Source organism: Carassius auratus, chromosome 14, assembly GCF_003368295.1.
Source record: "Carassius auratus strain Wakin chromosome 14, ASM336829v1, whole genome shotgun sequence".
In the NCBI taxonomy this organism is placed as follows: domain Eukaryota; kingdom Metazoa; phylum Chordata; class Actinopteri; order Cypriniformes; family Cyprinidae; genus Carassius; species Carassius auratus.
The window spans coordinates 15324263-15350514 of NC_039256.1; the positions used below are offsets into that span (position 1 = coordinate 15324263).

At 35.5% G+C, this 26252-nt stretch overlaps 1 protein-coding gene across 2 annotated transcripts in view; it reads left to right on the forward strand.

Moving 5' to 3' along the window:
- The window catches only part of LOC113113781 (gamma-aminobutyric acid receptor subunit alpha-4-like), a 32608-nt gene extending 12823 nt beyond the window's left edge, over nt 1–19785 (forward strand). The window contains exons 7-9 of one of the 2 annotated variants that reach the window (XM_026280262.1): nt 982–1134; nt 7368–7639; nt 9403–9592. In XM_026280262.1, coding sequence (XP_026136047.1) covers nt 982–1134; nt 7368–7639; nt 9403–9462 — 485 coding nt within the window. In that variant the 3' untranslated portion in view covers nt 9463–9592. Of the gene's footprint in view, nt 1–981; nt 1135–7367; nt 7640–9402; nt 9593–17085 lie in introns of those variants that run through there. The other variant, XM_026280261.1, reaches the window with a different exon arrangement.
- Nucleotides 19786–26252: the final 6467 nt, after the last annotated feature.

A 26252-nucleotide genomic window follows, 5' to 3' on the forward strand; every position in this document is an offset into this window, starting at 1 on the left:
CTTATATTCTTCTAGTTTTGATCAGTTTAATGTATCCTAACTTTTGAACCCCAAACTATTGACCAGTAGTGTAGTACTTGCAGTGTATTAATATTCCTCAAACAATGTGGTTGGGATTTGGTCTAAACCCCAACTCTACAGTATGTTAACTTTCTTGGATTAATTTAGGTCAAATGTATAAGTCATTTAATAATAATAATAATAATAATAATAATAATAATAATAATAATAATAATAATAATAATAATAATAATAATAATAATATATATACATATATTTATATATATATATATATATATATATATATATATATATATATATTATATCTATTTTCATATTAGGATTGTGATGGATCAGGGGCTGCCACAGCCACCCACCCCCCACCCATCCACACACACTCTAAAGGAAGAATTAAATTTAAACATCAAGCTACCACATATTTGATGTCTTAACAGTTTATCCTGCCCGTAACAAATACCACAGGCCAACCGGCTCTTTAGACACCAGGAGTCACCTGATCAATGCATATGGAAAATATCTGATAGTGATGTAAGTTAGATTAAAAGAAAAACCTTTTTTACTCATGCTACAAGGCCTAATGTCTGCTTAAACGCAAAGGTCAGCTTGAGTGCTTGCAGATCGGCTTGATTTTTATAGAGCACTCAGTTAAACAGAAGGTGGTGGGGGGAGAGACAATGGCATTTGTTTATTTATTACGTCTTTTTGATCAAAATTACATAAGAGATTTGGAGCATTCAGTGTGTGTTTTGATTACTGGAGCGCTGTTTCCCAATACGGCTGTGAGCCTCATTCTGTTAAAATAAGATGAATCTGCCAGAGCAGCTTAACAGCCAGAAAACTTTGCTGTTCAGCCAAAATAAGTCTGCCGTTGTGACAGACTGTCATTCTGACCTTGTTCCTTTGCGTGTCCGCTTTCGGGCTAATAAGGCACTTCCTGTTTCTTTTTCTCTGCTCTTTCAGGTGAATATGTGGTGATGACGGTCTACTTCCACTTGAAACGGAAAATGGGCTACTTCATGATTCAGACGTACATCCCCTGCATCATGACTGTAATCCTTTCTCAAGTGTCTTTCTGGATAAATAAGGAATCCGTGCCCGCCAGAACTGTCTTTGGTACGTGTTACTCTCAAATCTTCTGCACCGTTTCCCCCTCTGAGCCGCCAACACCATTTTCATGCAAATACGGAGAAAAGAGCTGCTTCCTTCTGTCATATCTTCCTCCCTCCCTCTATCTGTTTTTCTTTCTTTATGCTTCTCTTCCTTTTTTCTTTTTGTTTTATTCCGCTGCGCGTAACCCTGGGTTAATGTCTGTTTAACCCTGGGTAAAAGCCACTTTTGAAAGTGGGTTAGCATCAGTTTTTACCAAGATATGCAGTGCTAAAGTTATTCAGTGTGGTGCGTGAAATGCAATGATAAATTGTTTAGCAAATGACAGCCTGCCTTAAAGCTGGCATCGTTAAATATTGATGCACTTTGTACAGTCACAGAAACTTTAACACTTTCACAAAGTGGTTAAAAGTTTCGGATATTTAATTTCTTTTTTTGCATTTTTCTATAGTATGATCTTATGACAACTAGAGCAGATTTACATGCTCACATTCGCAAGTTAATAGGTGCACTATTGTTCAAAAGATTAGGGTTAGACTGTTTTTAACTTTCTATTCATTAGAGAATCCTGAAAAACATTATTTATCATAGTTCACAAAAATATTACACAGCACAACTGTTTTCAACATTGATAATAGCGAGAAATGTTTCTTGAGCACCAATCTGCATATTAGAATAGTTTCTGAAGGCTCATGTGACACTGAAGACTGGAGTAATGATGCTGGAAATTCAGCTTTGCATCAAAGGAATAAATTATATTTTAAATTATGTTTAAATAGAAAACAGTTATTTTCAATTTTAATAATATTTCACAATATTGTTGTTTTTATTGTATTTTTAATCAAATAAATGCAGCCTTGGTGAGCATAATAGACTCTTTTAAACACAGAATAAGTGTGAAGCAAGATAACCAACTATATATCCGAAGGAATTTTGTTTGTTTTAAAGTGTTAGTTTGTTGCGACTTTAGTCCTGATCCAATTACGATGCTGCGATGCCTCCCGAGCTACTGAATCATAACGTGTGTCACCCTGTGTGTCGTATCATGAGGTAATTGGCGATTCCCAGAACTATGAAAACAAGAGAATTATCTTGTTTGTGTGTTGAAGGATCAAATGAACACAATGTAAGCAAGCATACGACTATTATACGACTTTCTAACTGAGTTACATGTTTCATAAAAAAAATGTTTTTCTCTTATTCAGTAAAAGATTTTGAAACATATTTTCAAAAAATGGTTTTAATCACTGCAAAAATACTCATTGTACTCTTTTTTCAGTACAAATATCTAAACTTTCTTAAATGAAGAAATAAATTAAATCTTTTTTTTTTCAACAGTTTATGAAAATTAATTAGAATTTATGCTTAAAACAAGAAAAATAATCTTGTTTTCTCTTTGAATTAAGTCTAATTTTCTTACCTCGCTGACAGCTATTTTCTCATGTTTTAAACATTAACCCACTTAATTTGGGGTCTTTCTTTTCATAAAACAAGACTTAATATCTCTGTCATGTTGCTTTTCCAGTAAATGTATCTTGATTAAAGAAGGTTTAGATATATGTACTGGAAAACAACTTAAAAATATTAAGTAAGAACATTATTTTAGCAGTAATTATTTGCTTAATCTTTAGTTTAGCCATAGTATGTTGTTATTTGTGTAAATGTAAATATAATTGACATAGCTTGTCACATTCACAAAACACACAAGAATGACTTATTCTGTGAGCAGCCAAAAGCACAACCGAAAAAGAAAAGGCCATTCTTGTTTGTGGTGCATGTTTGGAGTTTTACACTACTAGTATTCGCACTGAAGTGTCCCGTTCTGCTGAACGCCCTTATGTGCTGTGACCTTATTTGTCGGCTGCAAACACGACATAATACTTTTATATCCACAAACACTCGTTCACACTCGTGCACGCACCTCCTGTTTCCTTCCACACTTCACCTGGGGCACTAGAGATGCTGAGAATAGCACGCTCTCATTCTCCACTGGAAAAGTGTAACAATGACCCACCTTCAGATGGCTACTAACAGAACGGTGCGCTTGGACCCGGGCCAGAGGAGCGGATTTTCATGTCCTAGATGGAAGTGTGCTTAGTGAAGGGGTTTCTGGGTAATGACAGAGTGGGTTTTTGATGGCCGGTGCATGTTCAGAATGGACACAGCAGGAGACCACAATGATCTGTTGTTTATCTGTTCTGGGATGGCTTCCATATTTCGCTTTCTCTACACATGGCTCTAGTGTATTTTGGAAGGATGCTGGCTTCCAAATGGCTCCGTTACTGATTTGTTTTTACTACTTTTGTCAGCACAATGTAGTTTGAAATTAGTTTGGGTGTGTTTAATAAAAGGATTTGCTTTGTTTTTTGTTTTGTTTTTTGTCTACTCAGACTGTTAAAGATGGAAAAATGGGTCAGGTTCAGAAATAGTCAAAGTTATGATGTCAGAACCATTAGGACATTAGCATATGAAGACCAATAATTGCATAATCATACCATACATTGCAAAAAAAAAAAAAAAAAAAAAAAGTTTTTCTAACTCAGTATTAATGGGCTTGTTTTGTAGTACAAATAAATAAACATTCTTAAATCAAAATCCATTTACTGGGGAAGGTAAATTACCTTCAACATTATGTTTTCTAAAAATTATTAATTAAATAATTAAGTATATGCTTAAAACAACACCAAATATCTTCAAGTGTTGTAATAAAATAAGCTTGTTTTCCCTGTGCATTATTTTTTTTTTTTTTTCTTAACCCATTGTTTCTTATTTTAAGCTTAAAAAAATATAACGAGACTTAAAGGGATAGTTCACCCAAAAACGAAAATTACCTCATGATTTACTCACCCTCAAGACAGGTGTTTATGATTTTCTTCTTTCAGACAAATACAATCAGAGTTATCTAAAAAAATATGTCCTGGTTCTTCCAAGCTTTATAACGACGGTGAATTGTGGTCAAGATTTCGAAGCCCAACGAAGTCCATCCATTCATAATTTTTCATAATTTGCTTTTAAAAAAATGTTTTTCACAAGACTAGCATATTCTCACCAGAGCTTATGCTAAACATATATCATCCATTGGTACTCCACAACGTGCATACAACAGTTTGCGGAAGTTTAAAAAGTTTTAAATATTGATATTGATTTCTTACACAAATGCATCAGCTCGCTTCAGAAGGTCTTTATTAACCCCCGGAGCCATATGGAGCATTTTTAATGATGGATGGATGCACTTTTTTGGGCTTCAAAATATGAACACCCCATTCACTGCCATTAAAAAGCTTGGAAGAGCCAGGACATTTTTGAAATATAATTCCGATTGTATTCATTTTTTTTTTTTTTTCACAAAATAAAGCATTTAATAATAGTTCACCTAGAATTGTAAATGCCATGCTGTCATTATTTCCTCATCATTTACTACCTTTAAGTTGTTCCAAACTTGTTTGACTTTCATTCTTCTGTTCAAAGCAAATTAAATGTAATGATATAATAAAAATATATATATTTTATGGTGAAAAGGTGCTGTCAGTCTAATAAAATGACAAAAACACTGTAAAAGCAATCATTAAGGGAGCTTTTTGTGCAGAATGGATCCAATTTTAAATGATAATGGGCAAAAAATCTTGCAATCTGCAGTAGCTCTCAAATGTCATTTGTGTTTTTCTATATTTACCGATCAGTTCCTAAACACGAGATCCAGTGTCGTTTGGTGTCATGAACATCAAATCTGTCATGGTGCATCTTCATATGCCAAGTTCACAGAATACCACAGAAAAAAGGTGTTATAATATAAGTGCTATAGTAAATATTGACAGAATTGTCTTTTAAGGTGAACTTTTACTTTAAATTTGTTACTCTTTCTCTTAGTTAGCAGCTGATTGAAGGCCGTGTCCTGCTTTGTAACCTCTTCTGTTTGCTCCATTATCCGTCTTTGCTCATTTCGGTGACAGAGCTCTCTCATTCTCCTCAGCCAGTCACACAAGAGCACTACAGCAAAGCTCTCACAACACAGTGGATTTCGGCAGTGCAAAACACATCCAGCACCCCTGGCTAAATGTAGCCTGTGATGTACCTATTGATCGTTCCAGATCGGTCTGCACGTGGGCGTTTGTGAGTGCGCTGTGTTCGTGTGAATTTTTCCAGAGAGTGTGGATTATTCTCCAGAGCTGTATGCTCATTTCATTGGCAGTTCTACTATAGGTTTGATTTGATTTGAACCCGAGGCCTGCCCCCGCAGGTCTGCGATCCACCGTTAGCACTAGCAGCACCTGTTTCCCGCTGTAGCTAGGTAACTCAGGTTGAGATGTTAACTTCACTGTTTTATTCATGGTTTTGTCAAAAAATTAACATACATGTAGTGACACTTGTGTTTGTCTACCACAGGTGTGAGGAAAGAGATGCAAAGAATGCTGCTTGCCCAAGGCATATTCTGCAGAGGCGAGCAGCTTTGAGACATGTATTTTTTAATATAATAGGGTGCATATATAGAGATATCATGCCAAGGTCATGTTTCACCCCAAATTCAAAATCTATCTATCTTGTTTTAATCAAAATAAATGAAATTAAATAGATTAATAATAAAATAAATTTAAATAAAATAAATGTAATAAAAAAATAAATGTTATGAAATTAATATTTTGTTTTAATAAAATAAAATAAAATTGTTTTTGAATAATTTACTATTTGAAATATTAGGAAAAATTAATCTTATTTTATGTTGTTATTATTTCTCAGTATTTTTGAAAATGGAACATAGTTCCCACAAATGTATATATTTTTTATTATATATATATATATATAGAGAGAGAGAGAGAGAGAGAGAGAGAGAGAGAGAGAGAGAGAGATTTTATTTAAATAAAATTTGAAATTCTAAGAATTAAAAAAAAGAAAATGTAACACTTTCCTACATATTGATACAAAATGTAATGTTTATGGATTAATGCTAATGTTAATGATTTTGAGGTGAAATCTGACGTTATTGACTTCATTATTAATTTCAAGTGGACAGAAGACAGCTGTCACGCCATCTAACAACCAACAAATTTATAGTGTGAAGGTGCCTTTTTATGTTCATGTTTATTTCAAACATCTTGCAAACTCCAAAATACAGAGAAAATATGTAGGAGAGCTTGTTTGTCTTGTGTGCGGGGTTGGCTTGATGTGCGAGAGGTTTGTGTGTGTTTTCTTATGTTTTGTTCGCGTGTGTGTGTGGGTGTATGTGTGAGTCGAAAGAGATTCTGTATGTGTGTGTGTGTGTGTGTGTGTGTGTGTGGGAGGAGAAGGGATACTGGCTGCCTCCGTGATTGTGTGTATCTGTGTGTTGGTGTATATGTGTGACTCACGTCTGGCATGCTCACTGCTCTGTGGCAGGGTTGAGTTTCTGTTCCAACTCAAGACATTCAGGTTAAGAATGAATTCCTGACTCCCCCTGGTGGTTCGAAGTGTTACTGCTGGAGAAATCGACTGTTTTTGCATTTGGCCTTTAGCATTTATTTATCAAAGGCGGATTTTCACAGTGCCATAGAAGAAGCATTTTTTTGGTGCCCTAAAGAGCCTTTGTATTCATAAAAGATTTTTTATTTCTTAATGTGAAGCAGAGGTGGCTGGCCTGCTACGAATAATGAATGAACTTGAAAATATTAAGTATTGTTGAGAAGGACATTTTTTAAATAAAACAATCTAAAGAACCTTGTTCTAATATACCTTTTACGTTTATGTGGAAGATCACTTCTATAGAGTGGCTTTCTTTTAATTATTGTTACACTGCAGCTTAATGTGTCTTAATAACCGAATGCTTCTGTTAGCCTAATGTTTTGGACTTTGGGGCGCTAATAGTTTTGCTCATCAAATTTCCTTGATGTTAAACTCTCAGCAAATGACGCTCTTGTGCGGTGGTCAGTTTTATAAAGCACTCCCGAGGGAATAAAGAGAATAACAGCATAATCACTAATGGACACTTATGGACGATTGGAGTGATACTCAAAGAGTTTGTTTACATTCATGATTTTCAGTCAGAGGTGAAGTATTTTAACCTGGTTAAAAGCAATAAAGATTTTGAAAAACACATTACGTACTATCATTTAGTAGAAATTACCATTAAAAAGCAGTATGCTCATCACAGACCACCAAAAGCACATCAAATAAAGTGGTTCAATACATACATTTATACATAACACACACTAGTAACTTTGTTGTTAGTCATTATTTTCATTCATATTCTTAATGTGTGTTTCTCACAGGAATCACCACTGTTCTCACGATGACGACCCTCAGCATCAGCGCACGGCACTCTTTGCCCAAGGTCTCGTACGCCACAGCCATGGATTGGTTCATCGCCGTGTGCTTCGCTTTCGTCTTCTCTGCTCTCATCGAGTTTGCGGCTGTGAACTACTTCACTAATGCTCAAGCAGAGAGAGCCAAGAGAAAACAGGCCAAAGCCGCTGCCGCCGCAGCCACTGCCAAGAGCTCCACAGCGTCAGGCAAAGCTAAAGACACAGAGGAGGTTCTACAGGTGAGATGATGTTACACACATTACAGAGACTACATATACATTATTTTACATACATATTGAATTTGATTATTTATGCACCACATTGCACAGTTTTAATGCTGCCTTCAGGTCCTCTTGAGAGGTTCCTTACTTACGAGTTCCAAAGACATTTTCAGTCGAAAAAGTGGACGCATTGGCAAATGTATTTATTTATTTTTTCTTTTCACTTACCAAGCCTTCAATGCTGCCTTCAGGTGCTGCATACCGGTACTTAGAAAGCGTGAAAGATATTTTCAGTAGAAAAAGAAGATGCTTTGACAAATTCCATTAAAAATAAATAAATAAATACATCTTTTCACTTTTCAACAAAAGCAGGAAGATTTTTTCAGGGTTGTTGCAACAAAATGTGCATTAGATTTGTAATTGATGCTTTATGTATTTTATTATTCTGCCAAATAAGACGGATGGAAGTGTAGCTCGCTCACCCAAGTCTGTCAGCTTGTTACGGCCTATATATTAAGTATTTTATGGCAAGATTAATCGCTATTTTTCATCAGCAGCACACAAAAATAATTGCATTTGTTAAAATAAGTATGAAAATCAATAAGCAATATTTTTATTTTGCATTAAGACAATGAAATTCATTTCATGAGCCATTCATATTTTTATTTGCCTTACTGACATGACAATTAAAAAATTATCATTAATGTAATGCACAATGTAATGCAACTTTTTTGTCCTTTTTTGGGGGGGATGTAATATTATTCTCAGTGGTGAGTCTCATTATTTAAAAAAAATTGTTTTATTACATAAACTATTTTTTTTTATTACATACTTTGTTTTACCATAATTACAGTGCATAATAGTATTTTGTTACAGTATTTATATATAAAATCTATTTTATTTAACTGTATTTTGTTTTTGAATCCCCATAAATTAAAAGCAGTATATCAAATATAACATGATGTAGAAATACTTCAAACTTTAAATAATGTATCATTATTTTTATCCACAGTACATTATTGACAATTTGTAAATAAAAATAATGTCACAGTTCAAAGATTATTGATATCTTTAAATAGGCTTGTTTTGGGTTTTTTTTTATGCAAAATGTGATTACATTATATATATATATATATATATATATATATAATATATATAATATATATAATATATAATATATATATAAAACCTGTTCATGAGAGGTTTTCATGAGATTCAGCCAAAAGGCCCCTGGTTTTATCTGATAATTTCAGTTAACTTTTATTTATAACTTTTATTCCATTAGCTTTATTTGTATGATGATGTGTAAAAGTAAAATCCAAAAAAGAAGGAATAACACCAAGTTAAGTCATTTGTTTTCAGATCTTTGTGTTTTTGAGTAAGAAGAACGTTCACAGCTAGAGATTCATCATGGGAGTTTTGCATCGGAAATCGTATATAAGTTTAATTACAGCTGACGGGACAGCACACTGAGAGTGTGCATGTGAGCTGTGGATTTGGTCTTTTGCTGGGACATTGTGCGTAAGCTGCGATGGCGGATTAGAAGTGGCACATGCTGACAGCTGTGAGATTAAGTGAGAGTGTGTCTGTCAGACTGTTGACGTGATGTATTATGGGCCTGTTTTTTATGTCGTTTATTTCTACAGGCTGTTAAAGATGTTAATGTCCCTTATCTAATGGTGGCTCTCTGTAATTCTTTCAAATCACCAATATTTCTCTTCCCCCTTTTCTTCCTCTCTGTCTTCCGCTCATCATAACACACATTTCTATTTGCCGAGTAGAAGGAAGAGGATCTTTACAGTGAAAGTCTCAGCAGATGCAGGTTAACGGAGCTCGAATGACTCAGGCAGTGAGCACAGCGCAGCAGGAGCTACTGTACACTTCATATACGTTACAAATAATCCAACCTGGGAATTCACAACATTTTTCAGTGCTTACTTTCTAAATGTTCAGTGCTGCTAGAGTTTCATTAAAGGGGTCATATGATGCTCTTTTAAAGATCATTATTTGGTGTATTTGGTGTAATAGAATATGTTGACATGCTTTAATGCTCAAAAACACATTATTTTACAAATACTGTACATTGTTGTAGGTCCTCTACGCCCCACCTCTGTCAGTCGCACCGTTTTTTATGAAGTCCTTCATTCCAACAAGCACAGTCTGCTCTAATTGGCCAACTGACCCAGTGCATTGTGATTGGACAAACACTGCAAGCACTCGTTGGAAATGTAACACCTCTCTCTCTCTCTCTCTCTCTCTCTCTCACACACACACACACACACACACAATAACAAAACGTAGTTTCATAACAAGGTTCGGGAGGAGCACGTCAGATACTTAGCCTAATTAGCACAGGTGGAACCACTTAATATAATCAACCTTAGGGTATAAATACAGCTGAATTAGCCTACCTGTCTCCATTGACGGTTTATCAGCATCCCCCTCCACCCCATCTCCTCCACTACAGTTCATTTTACACTTTTATATAAGGGGGGGGGGGTACTCTAGGTTCGGGTACCCTTCCCCGGAAAGCACGCCAAATATGCATTATAATATTTCAGTAAATTAATATGTAAGTGTGAACTTGTGAAATACTTCCAGTAGCTGATTCAAAAGTTCCAGATTGTCATAGCAAAGTCAAAATTACCTCCTCTCTTAGGTTCATGAAACGGTTGTCCATAAAATGCGTTGCTGTTCTGTAATAAGTAATCTTAAAAATTACTAAATGCATCAGTTTCGGGAGGCCAAATATAGTGCTTTTGCTTTCGCCTAGATACACACAGCATCTCCCTGACATGGCTGCTTCATGACTAACTGCGGTTACTGAAACCTTCTTCCTGTCTGTGAACAATTCGGCGGCATTACGCAAATATTTCCACATAGTGACTGTCACGCGGCTGGACTCATCAGATTGTGTTTATCCTCCATGTGTTCCGTGTCCATTGGTTATTGTGTCATTATGTTCAGGTGTGTCTTGTAATTACCCTCATTAACATTCTCCTTCTAAGTTGCATTCTATTCAGTGTTTGGTTGTCTAGTCTCATCGATGTGTATGTGTGGTTCTGCTGCCTATCCTTGGATTACCCCTATGTGGATTATTAAAGACTTTGTATCATCATCATTATCATCATCTGCCTCGTTCACGTGCTTCTCTCCCACACCACACCGTTACAGAAGTCCGGACCGTGAAAAGTAAAGCAGCGTGTTTCCCCACGTTTTGTTTTTCCTTTTTATCAGTTTTTGCTTAACCTCACATTGGATCATACAGTCTCCCTCCTCCTGCTGGAGCAGAGGAGCCTTTACCTTGAGCATCACACACAACTATTTGTGGAAATTGCCAACAAAACCCACTACCCGGACTACTGCCTCTACACTTTCTATAAGACCAGCCTGAATGACGAGTGCAGAGCGCAGTTGTCTAGAGATGGCCCTCGGGGAAATTTTGCCGCCTTTGTGGAGTGGGTGCTGGTGTCTTGTGCACCGCCTCTGACTGTGAGTCCAGCCCACCATCTCCCAGATGCGTGGAGCTCATGCTTGAGCCCACCGCTGACAGAGAGCCATCGCCTGCCGTGACCGACGAGCCATCGGTTCATTGAGCGACAGAGCTGAAGATCACCGCAGAGCCAGCAACTATATATATATAATATATATATATATATATTATATAAGGCTATTATAAATAAATTCTATTATTATTATTTGTGAGTTGTACACTATTCATACATTGGATTATTTTATTTATTGCAGTTTTTCTTTCACTTTTGTAAAGTGAAAAGTTAATACAAATTGTATTTGATTGTTTTGATTTAGAGCATTGAATAACTGCTATTAAAATATAATAGGGTATCACTGTTTATTACTGATTTTAAAGGTTTTCTGAACTCTTGAAATGATTTGGATATACCGTTCAAACAACACAAGATTGGCCCCTCTGTATTATTTGTGGCCCCTCTTGTGCCCCCCAGTTGAAAAAATCCTAGAATTGCCCCTGCCCGGGACTCCACTCCTCTGGCTCCGGCTTATCCCTCTATCCCTCAGGCTATGTCAGGCTCCTCCTTCCCTCCGGCTCCACCGCGGCTTTCCAGATCCCCAAAGATTTATATCTGAAACAAATTCTGTTCTTTTGAACTTTCTATTCATGAAAGAATACTGACTTACATTTCTCATAAAAAATATGGAGCAGAATTGTTTTGATCATTTTTATTGGAAATAAGAGCCATTATAAGTAATTGAGCACTAGTGATAATTAATATCAACTGAACTCCAAATTACCATATTCAAATGATTTCTGAAGGATCATGTGAGACTGAAGTAATGATGCTGAAAATTCAGCTTCGCCAACAGAGGAATAAATTAGATTTTAAAATATATCTGAATAGAAAGCTGTTATTATAAATTATAATGATGTTTTACAGTGTTATTGTTTTTACTTTATTTTTGATCAGAAATACAGCCTTTGGGAGAATAATAATAATAATAATAATAATAATAATAATAATAATAATAATAAAGTGTTTTGTGTAAGTTTTAATGGATTTTTTTTTTAAGGATTTGTATCTGTTGCATCTTATCGTGGATTTGTATTATTTTAAGACAGTGCTTGCAATATGGCACTATCAGCAAGCGCAATCCATTCTTATCAAATTCCCTCTTGGGTTTTTATATGCTTGATCTGAACCCATTAAGGAACATTAAGAGAAAATCCCAAAATGGAGCAATTTAAGTCTGTGTGCGTACATGCTGACCATAGCACGGCCACGGATTAATGAGCCACCTTTAATAGGTTTTTTCTGTTCTGGAAAAAAGAACATAAGAGAAAATATTATTTTCCTAGACAAACAGAGTTGAGAGAGAGAAAAATGAAGTATAGTATACAAATTATCAGGGAAATAACTTGACCGCAGCATTATTGGTTTGATCCCAGCATCCATTTTCAATCCCTGTGTACGAGTACTACATACAGTATGCTGAGATTTGAACTTTGCAACACTTTGCTATCCCATGAGGCCATCAAAACTGAGTATCTAGTTGTAAAATATGAAGTATTGTGAACCAGGGGGTTCTTTATAAATGTACAGTAAGTGGCTGTAGATACCGGGGAAGTTGTTTCTTGAAGTTAGAAAGGACGTTCTTTGTTTAACAGCACCACAGATTTTGCTCTGAGAAAAGTGGAATTGTTTTTTGTGGGTCTGGAGTGTGTATTTATGTTGCATTCATTCATACCTACAGAATGTATATCAACAAACAAGAAAGTCTTCATGAAATGTATATTGAATGAAGGTGCAGGAATTCGGACGCAGTTTATGTCCCTCAGAGCTGTCTCTTTCTGTTTCTCCTCACAGCTTGTGCTAACATATTGTCCACACACCGCGAGACACCAATTACACTTTGCCAACTGTACATTTCTCAGAGGAAATGGTGAAAAAAATATCAGGGTGAAACTGGGCTATCAGGTCCAGTGAGAAAAAGAAAGATCTCTCTTCATTATAATCTCAGTATACATGTTTATCTCATGTACAGAACTCAGTATAAAAAATAAAAAACACACATTCACTTCTGCATTTTCTATTCACATTTTATATGCTGTCTTTGAGTGAGAATCTGTAGAAATGTACAGTATTTAATTTAGGACTGAATGAAATAAATTAAATGTAAATATTTGGATGAAAGTGAATAACAGATAACACATTTATTATATATATATATATATATATATATATATATATATATATAATATATTATATATATATATATATATATATATATATATATATATATATATACTGTATATATATATATATAATAAATGTGTTATCTGTTATTCACTTTCATCCATGAATTCCCATCAGTCCCTGCTGTAAAATCTCCTCCCTTGATATCACTGGGATCTGTAACACTTGTGCATGCGCGCGCACACACGCACACACACGCACGCACACACTGAGTGGACTCATCTCTCTTGTCCTTGTTTATATTAAAAAAGCTGTTTATAGAATAGCTCCACCCTCCTCCTCCTCCATACACCCACAAACAGCAAACCATCTGATCATAAAAGCTCCTTATAGCCCTGAACGTTACTGCAAGCGTGACGTCTGTTCATTTGCACATTACAGGCACATGCTCACTGCACGGTTCACTTCATTCGGTTACAAATATCTTATTTAAAATGGTTTCAATCATGTCATGTACATAAATATTATTTATGTAAATAAATATAGTGTTTTTATTCAGACTGCAGTAAAATTGCTTCTTCAAATGGGTTATGGATTTGCTTTGACCGGTTTGATTCAGAAGCTGTTGCGAGACTCTTACGTGTCTTCTCATTAAAAACACAAGTTTGGCAGCTCAGATTTTGCTCTGCAATAGTGTCATCAACACATTTAGAAAAGATTATTAAACCAAAACTGGGTTTCATATTGCTTCATATTACAAAAGACAAAGTTTTTTGTGTGTGTGTTTTTAATTTTTTTTTTTTTTTGTAGGACTACTTGCTTTAATGTTTTAAAATGACTGTCAGTGTTTATTTTAAAGGAATAGTTTACAACTAAACTCACCCTCAGGCCATCCAATATGTATATGAGTTTGTTTCTTCATCAGAACAGAGCTGAGGAAATGTAGCATTACATCAATTGCTCATCAGTGGATCATTTTCAGTGAATGGGTGCCGTCAGAATGTGAGTCTAAAAAGCTGATAAAAACATCCCAGAATCCACACTCCAGTCCCTCTAACATCTTATAAAGTGAAAAGCTGCTTGTTTGTAAGAAACAAATCTATAATCACAGATTTTCTCAGTCGCTTTGGTGCATTTTTCAATTCAGAAATGAAATTCTCAAAACTCTTGTTCAACTTCCACTTCATCTAATCACTTGTGCACATCATAAAAGCAGTTTCTCATTCTTTTGAACAAGTTGTGATTGCTTTTGTACATTCATGCAAATGATTATGTACATTTGTCAGCAACTTCCTACATTATCAGTTGCTAATGTCATGTTGTTCAAAATGTATTATATAGTTTTCTGTGCAATAGTCTCTCAAAAAATCTAGTCATTTGTTCATTGTATGAGTCATTAAATGCAAAATGGTTGATCTAGTTGTTATAAACTGTCAAACTAATTTTCTACACATTTCTATTAGACGTTTTACTAATTTGCGATGAATTGTGCAGGTGAATCATGACTTTCATTAATGAAGAGTATGTAGATCAACCAATGAAAAACTTGTTATCTGAAATAGCTCACCAAAATATCTCATGGACCTTCATTTGGAAAACATATGTAGACAGAGGACAACACAAGAGTTACAAATTCTGACAATGGACATTCTATTATTTGTTTATTTTTCCTTTATGACAGTAACATGACAATGTGTGTTTTTTTTTTACTAGTAAAAAGGGTAACTGTGTATCCTATCCAGTCTCTTTCGATCAATACACAACTTACATACAGTTGTGTGTAAATTTGTACTTTTGAAATGGATATATGACATAAATTAGTGCAGCCTTCTGCATTTCTTTAGAGTAACTGTCATCCAAATGGTTGCCATAGATTACATCAGGCAATACTAACAGAGTACAATTGACAACATGACTAACATATCTTGTTTGTGAACAATGACACAAGGACTTTTTTTTATTCTGATGTCACAGATCTGTTCACTGACATCAATACTTACTTTTGAGAGATGAAGTTACAGGCTTTTGCAGGTTATCCATTGCGTGGCGCTGTTTGTATAAATTATTTTGACGAATGCACCAAAGCAACTGAGAAAAACTGTGAGATGTTTTTAACTTCAAACTTTCCATTATATTGCTTTCTCCAGTGAAAAAAGAATTGCGTCTGAATCAAGAGAGAAATATGCAAAGATAACTCACCATTTACAAGCCAAAACGGTTCTAAACACATATGTTGGTGGATTTTGATGTGAATGGACAACAGGGAATGGACTTACAGTTTTTCTCAGTCACTTTGGTGCATTTTTCAAAACAGAAATGCAATTTTCAAAACTACTTGTACAACCTCCACATCATCTAGTCATTAATACACATCATAAAACCAGTTTCTCATTCTTTTGAACAAGTTGCGATTGCTATTGTACATTCATGCAATTGATTACGCACATTTATCTGCGGTTTCCTACATTATCAGTTGCTAATGTCATGTTGCTCAAAATGTATTATACAGTTTTCTGTGCAATAGTCTTACCCCCCAAAACATCTAGTCTTTAGTTCATAGTATAAGTCATTAAATGCAAAATGGTTAATCTAGTTGTCATAAACTGCCAAGCACACTTTTTATTTGTATTTTTACACACTATTATTAGATGTTTTGTCAATTTGGCATGAATTGTGCAAGTGAATCTTTACTAATGAAGAGAATGTAGATGATAAACCAATGATAAACCATTTCTCTGAAATAGCTCAAAGGTTCATCTCATGAATCTTCAGTAGGAAAGCTTATACTGTATAGACAAAGGACAACACAAGAGTTACAAATTCTGAAAATGGAATTATTTTCATCTTTGTTCCCATATTTCCTTTTCTATATCACAATGGCATTGTAAAAGTATTTTTTATTTTTATATTTTTTTGGTCAGACCACTAGTAAAAGTGTAACTGGGAATTCTATCCAGTCTCTTTCAATCAACATCCCACAAACAGTAATGTGTAAATGTGTAGTTTTGAAATGGATATATGGCATACATAAGCATATGGCATACTGTTCAATACAGTAGTTTACATCAGAACATCCCTCCACTGTTAAATTGACAACATGACTAAGCAATTTGACTGTCTTATCTGTAAACTATGACACAAGGACTTGTCATTCTGATGGCACTGACATGTTCATTGACACAGATATTTATTTTTGAGAGATGAACTAAGGATTTTGAGCAAGAGACTGGCTTTTGCAGGTCATCCATTGTGTTTTGATATTTGTACGAGTTGTTTTGAGAAATGCACTTACTGTTTTGCAAATCTCAAGAATGATTAGAGAAATGTACCAAAGCGACTGAGAAAAACTGTAACTACTGGCGAACGCATTATCATGGTTTTATGGACTTGGCCAGAAGCTTCAGTTTAAAATTAAAACACTTTAATAATTAATAGTTGTTTATGACAAACATGCAGCTCTTCACTTCACTTCAAGGCAATAATTGATGGACTGGAGTGGTGTGGATTACTTGTGGATTATTGTTTTTATCAGCTGTTCCGACTCTCATTCTGATGGCACCCATTTACTGCAGAGAATCCATTGGTAAGTAAGTGATGTAATGCTAAATTTCTCCAAATCTGTTCAATGAAGAAACAAATTTGTACAAATTGGATGGACTGAGAATATTTTCAGCTAATTTATTTTTCATTTTTTTGGTATTTTTATCAAATTTGTAATTGCTACTAAAACAGCATTAGCTGAGAACATCTGTTGTGCATTATACTTATGTTTTTCTCCCTTTTACCCAACAGCAAAACTCAGACACCAATGGAAACTTAAGAAAACGCGTCAACTCCAATGTCCAGTCTCAACCAGACTCCAAGAAAACCCAAAGAACCGAAACATCTAGCAAGACCGGTGCATCAGCTGCATCCAAACCAACCTTAACCAGCCAATCATCTTCCACCTCAGAGGGTACCAGCAGTTTCTCCAGCCAATCACGTCTCAGCCCGAGTTCCGCCAGCCAATCAAACGCAGCCAATTTGTCCTCGGCCTCAAAGACAACGCCACCAGCCCCGCCCTCTACACCAACAGTTCCCGAGAAACCGTCGCCTAGTGCACCCACAGGCTCCGCCCCTCTTCACCATCTCCTCGGGCCTAAATTAGAGAATATTAAAAAGAAGGAAGCCAAGGCTGCACCTCAACCTGCCGCTCCTCCAACCGGAGGAGCCAGCAAGATCGATGAATACGCACGTATTTTATTCCCAGTGTCCTTTGGGGCATTCAACATGGTGTACTGGGTGGTTTACTTATCCAAAGACACCATGGAGGCAAAGGGAGGCTAACAAGAACAGGATTGGTTGTTTGCACCCTTTTTTTTCCAACTCAGATGAAATAAAGAGCCCTCTTAAGGATTACATCAACAAGCAATTCCAAGAAACTAAATTATACTACAGCAGACAAAACTGCACAAGCGCACAGAAGAGATTATCTGGGTTGAATAATAATAAAACTTCTTTTGTTGGTAATCAAAAGGGCCGTTCACAAGATTAAGCATGTGGATATATTATAATAAGTCAAAATAATTCAATTAAAAAAACAATCCAAGCAATCTCACAGGAATGAATCATAGATTTATCTGTTGTCTGTTTGAATAGCCATATTTCCAGTTTGTCCTTTTTATCACCGGACACACTGAAGAACGAACAATGCCACTGAGTAGAAAAAACAATATTAGTGTCGTTTAGTCTATTTTTATATAGAGACACTTCCGGAAAATATCCTTCATTCGGAGAAGCGTAATTTTCAGAAATCTGACAGATCTTAACTGACCTTGCCGATGTCTGCCAAGAAGACGTATTTCTGACATATTTCTTTCAGTTGTGATGAAATCTATTTTAAACCACATCATGGTGTATGTAAACTATCAGGCATGAATGGTATCTATCCCGTGTTCTCTCACCGAGAGAAAATGATGGAACGGAGCACGTCCTGATCGGGGGAAAACACATATGCATGTCTTTTATTTTTTAAACAGACTATAAGAATTTACGTCGTTACAAATTAAGTCGTTAAAGCATAAATTATGATTTTCTCTTTGTTTCTGAAGTTGAATAGCTTGTTTTTAGTTCAGTTCGATTTGGGTTTCGTTTTCATTATTGCAGTATTTTTGGTCTTATAGCTGATATGTTCTCAGCACGCAGCATGTGCCGACGGGCCCCCTGGAGCCTGGTGCCGTGGCAACCCCACAGGGGCCAGATGGTTCTGGAGTCATTTGGAACAGTAAGAGGGTTAAACTGACTGATGTTGTCATACAAGCGCCAGAGGATGATGAAAACCTCCACCGATCCACATAGGGCTGTTTTTGTACTGTATGTGTAAATTGGATACAAACAGTGATTGGTCGAGGTCTTTCATTATCCACCAGTCGTTAGTTTCCACAAAAATAAAAACTAAAATCTGTGTTAAAGATAATGATGACTCAAAAATGGTTCCATGGAACAAGAAAATAACACATTTAGTCGAATGTTTGTCCAAAAATGACAACAACAAAAAAGCACCATTAAAAAAGTCATATGATAGCTTTGTGTGAGTTGTCATTTTTTGCATTGCCTTTTTTTTTTAAGATGTGAATGGGTATAAGATCTTCATCAACAAATAAATTAAATGTTGGCTTGTTTATCACACAAAGCTATTGTATGCTTTTAGGAAACTGAGTATACAGTATATAGTACCGGATATGAAAAAATCATACTTTTTTTTTTTTTTTTTGCTTTCTGAGCTTAATAACAGCTCTTAAGGTGCCAAAAAGGGGCTTTCTCAGCAATGTCACAGAAGAACCATATTTGCTTCCCCAATGAACCAGTGAACGTTTATAAAAAGAAAAAAAATCTTAGTGTGACAAAGTTTTTAATATTGTACATTTTTGCACTATAAATTCCCTTTGGTGCATTGGAAAGGTTCCTTGGATGTTAAATGTTCTTCATAGAACCATAGATCCCAACAAAGAACCTTTATTATTTAGGATGGCCACATGTTTTTTTTATACTGAAAAGGTGACAAAAAAGAAAATCTCCTGTGAAGAAAGTCATACGGGTTTGTAACAGCATGAAGCCAGTTCATTTTTGGGTGAACTGTCCCTCTAAAGTTCGATTTATTTGACTCATGGTGTTTTGCTGTTTAGTATTAATGTGCTGGAAACTGCTGAACTGATTCCATGATATTCGGCTTTTCAACGAATCCATTCCACCATTCTGTTGAAATACGACATAAAACATAGCGTATATGGCTACATTTTGTTTGATTCAATTTAATCTATAAAATTAATTAAATTATCATTTGATTACTTAGAACAAAGGTACATGTGTATTATTATACCCGTGCACGACTCTGGGTGGTGTTTCTGTGTGTGAGTTCATATGGAGATACAGACAGTCTCACTGATTAGACTCAAATTTGAATGATCACTCCACATGTTAAGAAAGCATCAGAGTTCATCGAATGAATCATTAACTTTACTCTCATAAAATTTATTACTAGTTGCTCATTATATACTGTATATTGTCTATTTTATTTGAAATACATACACTACTATAGAAAGGTTTGGAATAATTGCAAGTTTTATGTTTTTGAAAGAATTTTACACAAGATATTAAGAAGCTAAAATTTTTATTTGAGTAGCAAATCAGCATATTGAAATGATTTTAAAGGATCATGTGGCACTGAAGACTGGAGTGATGATGCTGAAAATTCAGCTTTGAATCACTGGAATAAAGTACATTTTAAAATATATTAAAATAGAAAACAGTTATTTTAAGTTGTAATATTATTTCACAATATTGCAGTTTTACTGTATTTTTGATCAAATAAATGCAACCTTGGTAAACGTCTTTCAAAAACATTAAGAAAATGTAATCAATTAACGTTTTTGGCTGGTAGTGTATATGGATGTCTTGTCTTTTCTTATCTTGTCTCGTTTTGCTTCAAGCAACTACATTTTTTGTCATACATCATGAGAGACTGGGAATGTCTGTGTGCTTAATAATTAATATTTGAAAGATGCTGATCTAATGCTTTGAGAAATAGTGAGTAGATCTCAAGAAAGCAAGACAGAAAATAAATAATGCATGTTCTCACTATTTTGCATGAATACATACTGTACTGTAATCTCAGAATTTGGCCTAAATATGGTTATTTTGCTTTTCCAGTCCATTTTTGTGCAAGTATTATTACCAAGTGGAATTGCAGAAATAATGACACCGTTGGTAGATCCATTGTGGCTGAATCAGGCTGGTTGTATCTGTGGCTGACTTTGCTACAAGTTCTTTTGGCACACTAGTAGTTTCATAGTGTGTTTCATTATGGGATGGAACTGCACATTTTTAAATGTAGTAGACCAACTGACGTTTCACCAGGAGTTTGATTGACAGGTCAGTTATACCAGTCATAATGGTTAATCTGTCATTGTGTCTGACAAATAAATAATAGAAGAGTAGATTAACATCAGTGGACTTTATCGTGAAAAATGGTGTGTATTGACGTATTTCCGCTGTTGAAACAAGATACCTTCTGATGTTCATTCATGTTTATTTCATGCTATACTAGTTAATATGAAGACATGATCGTTTTGCTTGCAGCTTGAACTACAGAAGTGCTACAGTGATCTGTCATGACACATTAAAGGTGATGTATGTCAGTTTTGGACTCTACTAAAGCATAAAAGCACCACAATATGTTTCCAGATATTTAAGAAACATGCTAAGGTAACATACTTGTTTATTTGAAAAACAGTGTCAGTTGGACTGGTGAAAAAAAAAACACTCCAATATTTGAATTTAGACTGCAATACCTAGTTCAACCACTCGGTGTCAATCCACAAAACGGTATTGCTGGAATGTCTTACAAAATGACAAAATTTGAAAGCTGAGACTTTGTTTCATACCAACAAAAACCTGCTCTTGTCTTCTCTTTCGGCACGTTGTCAGTTTTCTCTTTGCTCCGCGATGTATTTTTCACTGCGTCATAACATGGTATGTGGTGTGAGAGTGCCATGGTTTGTCAGACATAGCAATAGTAATGAAAGGGGGCGGGTCTTTACAAAGGGTCAGTTGAAAATTTGCATACTGTGCACAGTATACTGCATACTGTTGCATATTAATTTCTCACTTTTGGTCTATGTTTTAATGTGACACACTGTGTGTGTAAGAGAGAGGGAATGAGAGGGAGAGGGAGAGAGAGAGAGAAAGGGAGTGACAGGCTATCAGCAGTGAGATGGAGTGATCAAAATGTCTGGCTTCCCTGGAAACTCAGCCTAGTGTGAAACTGACTTTGTACCTTCATCCTCCATCACACACACACACACACACACACACCTCATTAACCTGCCACTTTAATGGTCCTATATATTGTTCTCTCTCTGACAACATTACCAATTCAGAATGATTAATATGTGTTTATATACATTCATACATACATGTGTATCTCAGTCCAATTACCAGCAGTAGCTGAAATAAGAGCTAACTGGAGCTGCAGTTTTACATTTAAAATATATTTAGGCTTAAATTTAAGGTGTATTTCAATTTTCCATCCGGTTTTAACATAAACTAATACACTGAGAGTGATGCATATTTGTCAAGTCATACCATAAATGATACAGGTAAGATTTATTTAATAGTACTAATAAACAGAATGTGTTTTAATAACCAGATTTATATATTTATCATCAGTGAATCCAATTTGTTTAAATCACATACATTTTAACTATTTGGATATCGCTTTTTCCCCAGTTAGCCATATCTTAATGATAGTAATTCTTTTTAACGGAACAAATGTGATTGTTTTCACAATGAAGAGATTTATGTTGATTCTAAATGTTTTGAAATTTGAAAAATATGATTATTTAAATAAAATCAAATAAATTCTAAAATATTTCCTGATTTTATGAGTTCAGAAATCTTGGCTGTTTCTAACCCATTTAATTTATGTTTGGCTGACAAATATGTTTCACATCATGCTTATTGGTTTGTTTATGCTAATGCTGTGTGATCCTGATGGGTGGGAAATTAATATGCAAATCAAATACATTAAATATCGAAATTAGGCTTAAATATTACATATAAATTAAGTGTGGGTCTATATTTAGGTTTGTGGTTTAGGTTTGAGTGTGTGTAGAAATGCGTGACTGTTAACTTTCCACTTTGTGTCCCCACGGGCCATTTGCCTGAACACATCTCCTCCGGCACAACGCAGCTTATCGTTCAAACACAGAAAACTCTTTCGCTCCAGTGAGGCATTGCTTTATTAGACATGTTACGTGAGACACCCAGAGACCAGAAATGTCCCGGCCCGTACTGAGCACACTAATACCCTTAAGAAAAACCTAAGAGTTTCAAAGATAAAGTTCATCTGAGGTACAACAAAGAACATTTGTCTGAAAAAAAAAAAAAAAAAAAAAAAAACAGCCCTTTTCGCTGTATAATTGTTTATGAGTTGCTACATAGTTACAGTTGCAAGTCAGGAAAAAAACTTTCAGGTCACATTCACCTCAATATCACAGGGCAAAAATTAAGAATTACATTTTGCATTAAGAAAATAAAACCTGTTTTTAAGACCTTTGCAGTTAGACATTATTCTCACTGCTGTAATTGTGATAAATTGCTTTTTTTCATCTTTTGTAAGACACTTAGGATAAAAGAATGTGTAAATGTAAGTCATATATCCTGATCATTCATTCATTCATTCATTCATTTTTTTATAATTTATTTTGAGGTAATTCCTAATATGTTGATTCTCATTATGTTGTTATTTTGTTCTTTTTAAGTCAGCATGAATTTAAAAAGGCAGTACAAATAAATATAATGTATGTATAGTTAAATATTAGATGTATTATTATTATTATTATTATTATTATTATTATTATTATTATTAGGGGCCAAGCACCGAAGGTGCGTAGGACCCTCTTGTTTTTGTTGGCGTTCTTATTATTATTATTATTATTATTATTCTTCCGACTGGGCGTCTATGGCAGCCCATAGAACCGAATGCGGGAAAGTTGTAATGGTTTGACATTCTGATAGAGGACAGTGCCAACATTAAGTACACCAATTTTGGTGTGTCTAAGTCAATCCCTCTAGCGCCACCAACTGTCCAAAATTTCACTTTAATTTTGTTAATAACTTTTTAACCCTAAGGCCAATCAACGAAATTCTTTTTTCCTCTGATTTCTGAGCTCATGCCGATTCGATTGCACCCTACGAAGTCATTTCCGTCATAGAAATATGACCGCCATTTTGAATTTCTTTAAAAACCTACTTTTTCGAACTCGTCCTAGACGGTTTGTCCGATTCACACGAAAATTAAACCATATCATCCTCAGGCAGTGCTGACCAAAAGTTATGCAAATCAAATTGATTCGTCAAACCGTTTTCGATAAACGCTCTAACAAATTTTATGTAGTGCTTACAAAAACAGTCGTAAGGCTGTATCTCGGCAACGACTTATCCTATTCAGACCAAACTTGGTACATGTCATAACAAGTATGACCTGAGGCAACATGCTGTGATTGGGCGCAGCGCCACCTACTGATCCGGAGATATGAAAAACTGCTATTTTTGCTTATAACTTCTGAACAGTTTGTCCAAAAATCATAACATTGGTCTTGTTAGATTCAGGGCAACATGCCGAGTCGACTGATATCCAATTTGACCATTTCGGCCATTTTGACTGTCGGCCATTTTGAATTTTGTGCTAAAATGCTGTATTTTCTGAACACATCAACGGATTGTTACGAAACATGGTATGGGTCATCAGCCCAATGTCCTGAAGGAGTATGAGAAGTTTCGAAACAGCACCACCTAGTGGTGATCTTCTATTTTTAAATGCTTATAACTTTGGGTGTGGTCGACGTATTTTCACCAGACTCATCAAATTGGACTCCTGAAACCTTACAGAGTCCTACAATACCAAACATGCTAGGTTTTGCCTTACGGTTTGTGTAGCGTTGTGATTTAGCGCTTAAAAAACATTTGGCTATATCTTCGAAACCGCTTGTCTGATCGAGACGAAACCACCGTCAGAAGTTCGGAAACATAGGTCGATAGCTATACGCCAATGCCCAAATGCAAAAATATTGATAGTAAGGGGTAGTAATATTCAATCAAAGTCAAGAGTCAGTCAATTTTTACGTGTTTTTTCATGTAAATGTCTATAACTCTGAAGTGAATTGAGATATTTTCACCAAAATTGACACGCATATGTATGGGCTCACTCTGATGACACATAAAAGAAATGGTGGGACTGAGCCTCTTGGTGGCGCTATAATAGAACAAAACATGAAATTCTCATTGACTTCAATACAGTTTTGTGAAATAAAAGGCTATACTAAACAAATGCATTGGTGTTATATTCCACAACTCAGAATGTGCCAACAACATCATCCCCTGAAGGTACTCAAAATATTTTGAAACAGAGCCACCTAGTGGTCAAAAGTTATAACTCAATTTACATAAAGGCTAATAACTTTTGAAAAGATCTGGCTATTGACATGACGCTGATCTTAATAGATTCCTTGGGTCAAGCCGAGAACATAGATATCAAGTTTTCCTTATTTGGCTGAACTTCCTGTCCGCCATTTTGATTAATATTGAAAACCTACTTTTTCGAACTCCTCCTAGACCGTTAATCAGATTTTCACCAAATTGGACGTGGATCATCTTCAGACCATGCTGGCAAAATGTTATGGATTTCATGTCGATATACGAAACGGTTCTCATTTAGCGCATCAACGAATTTGCTGGAATGATGCCAACATTCATTTGAGGCTGTATCTCTGCAAAGCTTTGACATATTTGCACCAAACTTTGTATGTGTCATCGTCACCTCACACTGACCATTCCAAACTAATTTGGTAACAGCGCCACCTATTGGTTACATGTGATAAGCCAATAAATCCTATTACTAGTTGTTGTGTTCATTGTTTTTAAGCCATTTTGCCTAAAATAATCTTAAAACTGTCTTAATTACTCATTCCTGCCATTCGTCTGAAGCTTGCTTCTGTAGTGCTTGGCCCCGTTATTGCTGCTTGCAGCTATATTTATTATTATTATTCTTCTTCTTCCACCCCAAGTCTATGGTAGCCCATAGAACCGATTGCGGGAAAGTTGTATAATTTGGCACACTAATAGAGGACTGTCTGAACATTAACCGTAGCAAATTTGAAGTCTCTAACTCAAACTCTCTAGCGCCACCAATTGTCTAAACTTTCAAAAACTTGATGCTAATAACTCTTGAACCGTAAGCCACAAAATGAAAATTCTTTTTTCCTGTGATTCCTTGGCTCATGCCGAGTCGAATGGACACCGAAATTCAAAAATCGCAAGGCTTAGTTTTTTCGCTATCGTCAATTGTTCGTAAAACCTACTTTTTCGAACTCGTCCTAGGCCGTTGCACCGATTGTCACGAAAATTGAATCAGTTAATCTTGAGACCATGCTGGCAAAAAGTTATGGAATTCAAGTTGATTTCTCAAACCGTTTCCGAATAGCTCATGAACGAATTCTTCGAAAAGCACGCAAACGTGAACGTGAGGCTATATCTCCGCAACGGTTTGGCCTATTGAGACCAATCTTGGTGGGTCTTATAACAACCATTCCCTGGGACTACCTGCAGTGTTTCGGCGCTGTGCCCCCTAGTGGTCAGGAGATATGAAAAATGCATGTTTTTGCTCATAACTTCTGAACGGTTTTGCCAAAAATCACAAAAGTGGTGTCTTTAGATTCAGTGCATCATTCCGAGTCGAATGATACCGAATTTTCCCAATTCGGCCATTTTGGGCGTCGGCCATTTTGGATTTAGTTGTAAATTGCTGTATCTTAAGAATGAAGTTCCGTATCGTTTCGCAAATAATTACAAAAATGTCCGGCTCCATGCCCTGAATGTACACAAAAAAATTGGGGGCAGCGCCACCTTGTGGTCAATAGTTA